The 10,770-nt window shown below is 41.5% G+C and overlaps 1 protein-coding gene across 1 annotated transcript; it reads left to right on the top strand.

Moving 5' to 3' along the window:
- The first annotated feature begins 3,630 nt into the window (after positions 1 to 3,630).
- On the top strand, positions 3,631 to 10,444 carry LOC146632844 (uncharacterized). Its single transcript, XM_085354743.1, has 8 exons — positions 3,631 to 3,670; positions 4,390 to 4,596; positions 4,868 to 5,155; positions 5,244 to 5,552; positions 5,990 to 6,085; positions 6,423 to 6,497; positions 6,716 to 6,771; positions 10,145 to 10,444. The coding sequence occupies exons 1-8, from the start codon at positions 3,631 to 3,633 to the stop codon at positions 10,442 to 10,444; spliced, it is 1,371 nt and encodes a 456-aa protein (XP_085210869.1).
- The last annotated feature ends 326 nt before the right edge of the window (positions 10,445 to 10,770 follow it).

The following is a 10,770-nucleotide window of genomic DNA, read 5'->3' as shown; positions in this document are numbered from 1 at the left end:
ATCTGAACCAAAGAATAAAAAAACAGTTAAATGTGGATTATTAAATATTAGGTCTCTCTCCTCCAAGTCTCTGTTAGTACATGACTTAATAATTGATCAACAAATCGATTTACTCTGCCTTACAGAAACCTGGTTGCAGCAGGATGATTATGTTAGTTTAAATGAATCAACACCCCCGAGTCATTCTAACTACCAGAAACCTCGAAGCACAGGCCGAGGGGGCGGTGTGGCAGCAATTTTTCACACCAGCCTATTAATTAATGAAAGACCAAGACAGACTTTTAATTCACTTGAAAGCCTGAAAGCTTAGCCTCAGAAACCAGTCTTACTTGTTATCATCTATCGTCCACCTGGGCCTTACACAGAGTTTCTGTCTGATGTCTCAGACTTTATATCTGATTTAGTTCTGAGCTCAGATAAAATAATTATTGTGGGTGATTTTAACATCCATGTAGATGCTAAAAATGACAGCCTCAACATGGCCTTTAATCTGTTATTAGACTCAATTGGCTTCTCTCAAAATGTAAAAGAACCCACCCACCACTTTAATCACACTCTAGATCTTGTTTTAACATATGGCATAGAAACTGAACATTTAACAGTGTTTCCTGAAAACCCTCTCCTGTCTGATCATTTCCTGATAACATTTACATTTACAATAATTGATTACACAGCGGTGGAGAGTAGACTTTATCACAGTAGATGTCTTTCTGAAAGCGCTGTAAGTAAGTTTAAGAATATAATCCACCCACTGTTATCATCTTCAATGCCCTGTACCAACACAGAGCAGAGCAGCTATCTGAACGCTACTCCAACAGAGGTCGATTATCTTGTTAATAATTTCACCTCCTCACTACGTACGACTCTGGATACTGTAGCTCCTGTGAAAACTAAGGTCTCTAATCAGAAGTACATGACTCTGTGGTATAATTCTGAAACACGTACCCTAAAGCAGATGATCGTAATCTGGAGAGGAAATGGCGTGTCACAAATTTAGAGGATCATCATTTAGCCTGGAGAAATAGTTTGCTGCTTTATAAGAAAGCCCTCCGCAAAGCCAGAACATCTTACTATTCATCACTGATTGAAGAAAATAAGAACCACCCCAGGTTTCTCTTCAGCACTGTAGCCAGGCTGACAAAAAGTCAGAGCTCTTTTGAGCCAACCATCCCTTTAACGTTAACTAGTAATGACTTCATGAACTTCTTCGGTTTCTAACAAATGGTCAGCAGCCAGCTGGAGCTTAAGCAATCATAACACACAGTGGCGGTCCTAGCCTGTTTGGCTCCCTGGATTGTACATTAACATAAAACTGTTGTCGGAACCACACACACACATGAAGTACATATGTGTATGCATTGTATGCAAACGGCTACCAAACAGCCATCATAATACATCATAGAATGAGAACAGGACAAATCAACAATTGACAAGGACTAATTAATATTAAAATCATAATGTTTGGAGTTTAGTCTGTTACTGTTGCTATATTTACCATTTCTTCTTGGCGCAACTGTAACGCACATTATTTAGGGATTAATATTAAAGTATTCTGATTCTGATTGTTTCAGGATGAGCTGCCATTATCCATTGACACATCTGCTTGCATCTTTTGCTCGTTTCTCCTCCTCTTCTTTTCTCTTTTTTCTAAACTGAGCACCTGATGACTTTGAACTTGTCTTGTCCATCTTCCATTGGTTTTAATTTCGCACTCCAGTATGAACACAAGTCCCCCAACTCCAGGATCACCACAACATAACCTAATAGACCTACTGTCATGGACCCGGGCCATGTGGGCCCGGTATTCTCGGTTTTTGTATGTTTTGTATTTCATCCCCTAGTCATGCCTTGGTTCCTAGGTTCTTCTGTTAAGATGTTCCTTATTTGGTTACCTCCTGTGTGCCCCTGTGTAACTGTGAGCCCTCGTGTTTTATTCCATGTCTTCCTCAGCCCGTTATGTCTGTGTTTTTCCCCGTGCTCTCTCTCCTCCTGTTTGAACCTCTGTACTTCCTGTTTGACTCTGCCTGTCTCCCGTCAGTGTTATGTTCACCCCGCCCTGTCTCGTTATGGTTATCTGTGTCAGCTGTGTTCCCCGTGTGTTCCCACTTTCCTCGTTAACCCTCTGTGTATTTCTGTCTGCGTCTCCCTCTGTTCGGCGTCGCGTTCTCCCTCATGTTGTGTGGATCTTCCTGTGTCTACCTGCGAGTGTTAGTTTACTTTTCCCCAGTTTAGTTTTGTATTTCCTGTGTTCTGCCGTGCCAGCATTAAAGCTGTGTTTCTCGAGTTCATCCCCGTGTCTGTGAGTTATGCATTTGGGTCCTCCTCCTGCTTGCCACACAGCGATCCATGACACCTACAGCTTAGTTCACAGATTCACTTTGTCTAAGGTGTATTTCTGGGAGTTCACACAACCCAGGATTCAAATCATGAATACATAATGGGCTTGGATTTACATCATTATAAATGAAATTTGCTCTATTTGGAAGCAGCCGCCCCCCCTCCCCTGTGTGAGACTTTAAATCATCAAACTGTAAATTATAAATTTTAAATTGTTATTGATGCCTTTACCCCGAGTCCTAAAGAGTATATTTATTTTCTTACGCTTCTTATATTTATTGTTTGTTTACTTGCACTGCTGTAACTGGAGCCTCGTCGTCTCGTCTCTCTATATACTGGATTGTATGTAGCAGAGATGACAATAAAGTTTACTGTGACTTCAGCAGCGAGCACGCGCACCGAGGGCTCTTGCGCTCACTTTTCGTGTATAGAATTTCGAGAAAACATCGGTGCAAATTATAAGTCTGTATCATGATGTCTGGTGTTTTCGTGTTTGTTGGTTTGTTTTTATTTTGTTTTATTTTGCAAGTTGGTTATTAGATGCTGCCCCCGCCGCCCCGCCCTCTCCTCTCTGTGCAGCAAGCCGCAGGCGCACCTCACAAACGGAGGGCGCCCTTACTCCCAGCAAATGGGCGACAGAAAACCGATCGGTGCCTATGCCATTCCCAATATGCGCTGGCTGATGTTGGAGCAGCATAAGTACGAGCAATTTTTTATTTTGCCGATGACCATGATGCCGCCCCCCGCCACGATGCCGCCCCGGGCAACCGCCCGTGTCGCCCGTATCAAAAACCGCTACTGATAACACAGAAGAACAAATGAACACCACCACCCTGAGGTGTGGAGCAGTGAAAGAAATGCACAAAATTATAACCTGGGTCATAAAACTGTCTTGCAAATCCAAACTGGGAGCTGGTTCCAAAGAAGAGGGGCTTTTTGTGCTCCTGCCTTACTTCTGCCTTCTGTCTTTAGAATTATTCACCACATGTAAATCATTGGGGGAAAATATGCTTCACTGTGGGAGAGTGGTTAGAGTTTTGCAAAAAGATTCAATAATATTTGCAAATTGTGTCTAACTATTGGAAAACTATTGCATGTCAAGAGTGGTTCTGTTTCACAGACCACTTATTTCCTGTTTGGTGCTAAAAGATGTAATGTATAAGAGGAGGAGTGTATGCTTAGAAAGTGCAAAGGGGAAGTACAGACAGAAAGTCGGAAGACTAAATTTTGACCAACAGACCAGAGAGACAAACTAACTGCAGATAAATAAGCCTTCAAACCCAAACCAACACGATGAAGTTACTGCTAATGCTCATCCTCCTACTTATATCAGGTGAGGAGATCAGAATACATATGATGCAATAATAATAACTATGTTGTAAATTGTTATGTTATGCATTTTTAATCTCTTTTGCATCATTGCCTCGAACAATTACCATTAATATACGATCCTCCTCCTGTGGAATTTGCCTGCAGGCCAAGCCTCTTCTGCTTCGACTCTGTTTTTATCTTTAGTCTTTACTCTCAGAGCTTTAAACACCACAAGACTGCAGCAGAAACTGATGAAATACTCGAGTATAATCAATCAGATTCTCCAGTTTCGTAATGATTGAGTTTTGATATTGATAAATATTTTAATTCACGCAGCAGCTCTCTGTTCTGGATTTAAATGCACTAAGTTTATTACTATAATTTAGAAGCTATTTTCAGTTCTTTTAAATTATAGTAACAAACCAAAGTAACCAAATTGTTACTTTAAGCTGTTAAACAGCTTTGTGTCACTGCTTGTCTTGATTGCCAATGTAGGGTCAATAATTCTAAATAAAGAAAGATACTTTGGGTGTGATCAACTCGCGTAACAGTGCACGGCCCAGAACTCACGCAACTCATATGACCAGAAATAGAAGAAACGTTTAGTATTTATATTCTGGATTTTTTTTGTTACATTTATATAAAAAAAGATGATTGATGATGATGATGTCTTTAAGATGATTGCATCAACCCCTGTGATTATCTTACAATGACTGACATGATGTGAGTGTTTGTCTTTAGATTGTGAGTCAGAAACGAAGAGATTCACATCAGAATGGACCGAATTCACCTGCAACTGTCAAAAAACACCTGGAAAATGTCAAATGGTCCATGTAGCTGATCGTAGCTCAAAAACTGAAAAAAAGACTCTCAGAGTAATCCTCAAACAAGATGAGAACAAGGACCCCAAAAAGAATGATGACAAAAAAAAACTGCAATTTAAACTTGGTAAGAGACTCGCTTTAAAATTCAAGTGTTTTTATTTGTTGTTTGTTTGTTTTTACTGTATAAAACAATATTTTTATAAGAACCATCAACAATGAAAAAGACAAACAAAAAAGCTTCCAATAGTAAAAATTTTATCTGCCAATTCAAGAAATTACACTTATTATTAATGCACTATTTATTTTTTTAGAGACATTTTATTTACTTACTTACTCATTTCCTACAACCATTTTGTTAGAATTGTTTACATTTTTCTTTGTTGTTTTCTTTGCAGAAGAAAATGGCTGTCCAAAGCAATTCAATCAAACTGCATACAAAACAGCTAAAACCACCATCAGATGCGATCATCCTGAAAATAAACCTGAGTTGTGGTTTTTCTGCAAAGAGAAATCTTCTGTCTGTAACAACATTTTATCAGACAGAATATCCTTTCACACAAACACATACAGTGTCTCCATCAGTAATGTGTCCAGTGAGGACAAGGGTGCCTACTGGTGTGGAGTAAAGTTCACTGAGAACAATCATCATGTCGCACTAACAAAAGTAAAATTGAAAGTCGAAGGTGAGTAAATTCACGTTCAGCCCCCGAGGTCTAAATTTTAGGAAATGGCACAACTAAAATACTGTCTGCTGGCAAATTCTTTCTTTAGAGATTAAAAATTTCAAAAGAAGCCCAGTTGTTGGACAGAACTTCACTTACTGGTGTAAATACAACCAGACTGTCTCCTCAACAAAAAAGTTCATCTGTAAGGGAGAAGATCCATCCATATGGCAAGCTCTCATAAACACCAGCCAGCCTGGTATGAACAACAGGTTTTTCATGACTGATAACATAAAAGAGAAAAACATCACGATAACAGTGAGAGAAGTAACATCAGCAGACAGCGGGACGTACTGGTGTGGAGCGGAAACAAAACAACAACGCAGCAACAAGTTCTTCAACAGACTGTCCCTGACAGGTGAGACGTGCTGTTTTATTCTGTGGCTGTCATCTGACCCGTGGTCATTAAGCACAAGACAGACATATGTTTTTTTTACCTATTTTATTATACATTATTCATAATAACTAGAAATAAACTGTATGAACCCTTAAACTGCATACTTACACAAACATAGTAACATACAAAAGTTTTATATGACAGGAAGCTGTTTGAGCTTTAAGATAGGAAAATAATAATAATAACTGTTTTTTACTCTCAGCAACAAAGCACAACGTTTTAAAAAATTACCAAGATGAATTTTTAAAAAGCTGTGACATTTAAGCAAGAGTGTCAATTTATTAACAAAACCATCCCACCAGAGATCACAACACAAGAAGAAATCAAAATAACAAACACAAGAAAAAACACTTTTAATTTGCAAACTTCAACAGATATTTTTTATTTTTTGCTTTCAGTACAACCAGCACCACCTTCATCCGCTACCCCTTTAACTACAACAACCACCACAACTGCTGAGAGTCATGGTGTGACAGTAGAGCTGGAGACAGATGGTAAGTCTGAAGATGTCCACGTTGTTTAGTTTTACCTTTTAACATCTGTAAAACTCATTTATTTCCTCAGGACATAAAGTTATGATACATGTGCGTGTTTTACATTTAATTTATGAATTCTATCATATGTAACATGAACCAAAGGCTCTGCTGCAAGTCGTTGTGAGATGTGTGATACACCCTGAAAATTCTGCTGTTCATAAGAAATGGGGAAGTTTCAAGATGGTCACACGTATAAAACATTCACATTGTTTTTATACTATTTTCTTTCAATTGTTCAACAAAGACAGTTTGAGACGTTTATGATGGAAATGTTTATTCTGGTTTTGTGTTGCAGTCATCTTTGGGATTACCACTGCTGTGATCATTGGCGTGGCTGTGTTTCTGATCGGTTTCTTCCTTATTTACAAACGTGAGAACATGCATTATTGCACATCTTGAAACACAACTATATACAGGCTATTTTTACCCACATAAACACACCCATTTGTAATGTCTACTGCTAAAATTTCAAGTTAATAATAGTTTGAAAATTTCTATTTAAATCACACTGAACAAAACCAAATTACTAGAAAATACTCAACATGTGATTTTGCTTGTTCCCTAATTTTTCTTACTTGTTTCTGCCAGGAGTTTCATGTACAAAAAACAAAGGAATTAGTGCATCGCTGCAGCACGTCAAAGAGGTTAGTGTGAAAATGTCTTTAATATAACTGGTGCACAGAGTCTGACCCAGCAATCATGGATAATTGAACAGAGCTGCACACACGCAGATGTCGGCTTACAAAAGTGTTCTAGTCAGGCGTCTCTTATAAAGCTTCAAATGTTTTTCACATTATTGCAAGAAAGAAAAAAATGCTTTAATACATCTGAATGACAATTAAATTAATAACAGCAACTCAACACATCACAACTGAACTTCTTTGAGAATAATTTCAGAAAATATTTAAACTACAGTTTGAATTTGCTAAATGACATAATAATTTTTAATATATATATATATATATATATATATATATATGTATATATATGTATATATACATATACATGTGTATATATATATATACATATAAAACACCCAGCACGCCCCTGCGGGCGGTTTATCCTTCAAGCTCGGGTCCTCTACCAGCTTGTTCTTGTGCTGCCATGATTAGTGCCTCTGTGCTGTCTTTCAGTCCAGCTTTGTCCAGCCACTGGTAGGATTTCTGGATATCAGCCACCTCCTCTATCTGCCGGTGGTACATACCGTGCAGGGGCCTGTCCTTCCATGATGGTTCCTCGTCTCCCTCCTCTTTCTTGGGTTTCTGCTGCCTGAGGTATTCACTGAGCACTCGGTCAGTTGGGGCCATCTTCCTAATGTATTCTTGGATGTTCGTTGTCTCATCCTGGACTGTGGTGCTGACACTCACCAGTCCCCGGCCCCCTTCCTTCCGCTTAGCGTACAGCCTCAGGGTGCTGGATTTGGGGTGAAACCCTCCATGCATGGTAAGGAGCTTTCTTGTCTTTATGTCAGTGGCTTCTATCTCCTCCTTTGGCCAGCCTATTACCCCAGCAGGGTACCTGATCACGGGCAGGGCGTACGTGTTGATGGCCCGGATCTTGTTCTTACCATTCAGCTGACTCCTCAGGACTTGCCTGACCCTCTGCAGGTACTTGGTGGTTGCAGCTTTTCTAGCGGCCTCTTCATGGTTCCCATTCGCCTGTGGGATCCCCAAGTACTTGTAACTGTCCTCTATGTCTGCAATGTTGCCTTCTGGTAGTTCAATCCCCTCAGTTCTGACTACCTTCCCTCTCTTTGTTACCATCCGACTACACTTCTCCAGTCCGAACGACATTCCAATGTCATTGCTGTATAGCCTGGTAGTGTGGATCAGTGAATCGATGTCTCGTTCACTCTTGGCATACAGCTTGATGTCATCCATGTACAGGAGGTGGCTGACAACTGCTCCGTTCTGTAGTCGGTATCCGTAGCCAGTCTTGTTAATGATCTCACTGAGGGGGTTCAGGCCTATGCAGAACAGCAGTGGGGACAGAGCATCTCCTTGGTAGATCCCGCACTTGATGGTGACTTGTGCTATGGGCTTGGAGTTGGCCTCTAGTGTTGTACGCCACATCCCCATTGAGTTCCTGATGAAGGCTCTTAGGGTCCCATTGATCTTGTACAATTCTAGGCATTCCAGTATCCAGCTGTGGGGCATTGAGTCATAGGCCTTCTTGTAATCAATCCAGGCAGTGCACAGGTTGGTCAGTCTGGTCTTGCAGTCTCGGCTGATTGTTCTGTCTACCAGTAGCTGGTGTTTTGCGCCTCTGGTATTCTTGCCAATTCCTTTCTGTGTCCCGCTCATGTATTGACCCATGTGCCTGTTCATCTTAGCCGATATGATGCCTGACAGGAGCTTCCATGTAGTACTGAGGCAGGTTATTGGTCGGTAGTTGGAGGGGACCGGTCCCTTCTTGGGGTCCTTGGGGATCAGGACCGTCCGGCCTTCAGTTAGCCATTCCGGGTGTCTCTCGTTAACTAGCAGCTGGTTCATTTGTGCTGCCAGACGCTCGTGGAGTGCAGTCAGCTTCTTCAGCCAGTAGGCGTGAACCATGTCGGGCCCTGGTGCTGTCCAACTCTTCATACTGGAGACCCTTTCTTGGATATCTGCCACTGTGATGGTTACTGGACCCTGTTCAGGGAGGTCGCTGTGGTCAGCCCTCAGATCCTCTAGCCACTGAGCATTGCCGTTATGGGTTGCATCCTTCTCCCATATGCTCTTCCAGTATTGCTCCGTCTCCAGCCTTGGTGGTGCTGTTCTCTTATTGTTCCCTTGCCACTGAGAGTACACCTTTGCTGGTTCTGTGGAGAACAGCTGGTTTATTCTCCTGCCTTCTATCTCTCTGGTGTACCTCCTCAAGCGGCTGGCCAAGGCTGTGAGTCTTTGCTTGGCAGTTTCCAAGGCCTCAGGTATGGACAGCTTGCTGTATTTCTTAGGCACCTTATTTGTCGCACCTTTCTGCAACTCCGTTAGTTGGCTAACCTCCCTCCGTGCTACTTTGATCTTGCCCTCTAGCCTCCTTCTCCCTTGTCGCTGTTCAACTTGTAGCCAAGCATCTCACTGATCACTGTTGCCGTATTGTAGATCAGCTTGTTAGTGTCGGTAATCGTGGTTGTAGGTATTGCCCGTAGTGCTGCATTAACATCATCTAGCAGACCTTCTGAGGGAACTTCACGTAATCTTGGTAACCGGCTACGCGGGATCCAGGTTTCAAGCTTGGCCATGATCCTATTTTTCAGGTCAGTTCCTCTCGCACTCAACGATCCTTCTCCTATCGCACTTGGGGCTATGTACCCAATCTCGGGTGGGGGTGATGATATCTCCCCCCTGACCTGGCGTCCTGACTCCTCCTTGCCGTAGCATTTGTGTTGTACCTCGTCAATCGCTAGCTGTGAGAGCAGTCCCTTCTTTCGAATGTTGGAACACTGAGCTACTAGTTGTTTCGCCGTCATTGTGGATGTTGGGTATCGAAGAATCCATAGGTCCCTCATCCTATTCATGTAGCCCCTTCCGCCGGGGTTACTTGCATAGTAGCATTCCAACAACGCCCTGTTTTCGTCTCTTGCCCACCGATGCCTTCTTGTTCCAGTAGCCCACTTTTCGTCAGGGTGCCCTGGTTCCTCAACACCTGACGCGGACCTTGTTGATCCGGGCGATGTCCGAGCCGGCATGCCTTCATATTTATCTGTCTCGCTCATGTCTGCGGTAGGCTTGCTTAGCATAGGGGGTCTAGCCTTAGGACCCTTACTGGATACAGACGCCCCAGGCAGGAATCGAACTTGCGATCCTCTGTTCCAAAGGCGTGTAGTCTAACCACTACGCTATCCAGCTGCTATATATATATATATATATATATATATATATATATATATATATATATATATATATATATAAAAAAAAAAAACTGATGACTTTTTATCTTATTAGCCATTCTGAGTATAATTTGCATGTATATTGTTAATTTTTCGGATGCTATGTGTTGTTTTTTAACTTAATTTTTCATCGTATTCAATTGCAGGACTCTGCCTATGAGGAAATCCAGGAGCGCCTCCAGACGCCAGGAAATGCAGTGGATTCGATTTATGTCACTGCCGGCATGCACACAGATGTCACCTCAGTACATTACTCTACCATCAACTTTCAGAGCCACTCTCGGGAAGCTGGTGGTGAGGAAGTGAATCCCAGCACGTCTGCCTGTGAATATTCTACTGTGGATTTCAGAAAACGTCCAGATAACTCAACCATCACTCAAGCATCCAGACCAGCAGAGGAGAATCTCTACTCAGCAGTCAATGAGCTAGAGCAAATACGAAAATAAGATCAGCTCTGTCAGGAATTTCTAGATGATTTCAGCATTATACATCCAACTTGTAGAATTAGTTTTAGTGAAAATGTGTTAATGTGATGTTATGATTAAATAACGTTAAATATGACTCAGGGGTTCAGCAACTTGTCTTAGGATGTTGAAAATTTGGTTCAGAATGAAGAGTTAGTAAAACAAACTGTAAAACTATGTAGCTGCAAAAACCGCGTATAACCACGAGGAGAGAGAGGTTTTGACTGACTGCTATAGATAGATAGATAGATAGATAGATAGTAGGGGTGCAACAATACACAAAATTCATGGTTCGGTTCGATACTTTG

The sequence above is a fragment of the Diplotaxodon limnothrissa genome, linkage group LG5 (assembly GCF_057381915.1).
Source record: "Diplotaxodon limnothrissa isolate DT_005_m linkage group LG5, D_limnothrissa_male_GT1.1, whole genome shotgun sequence".
NCBI classification, from domain to species: Eukaryota; Metazoa; Chordata; class Actinopteri; order Cichliformes; family Cichlidae; genus Diplotaxodon; species Diplotaxodon limnothrissa.
Note: the sequence above shows the minus strand (reverse complement) of the source record. Positions and strands in the feature narration are given on the sequence as shown.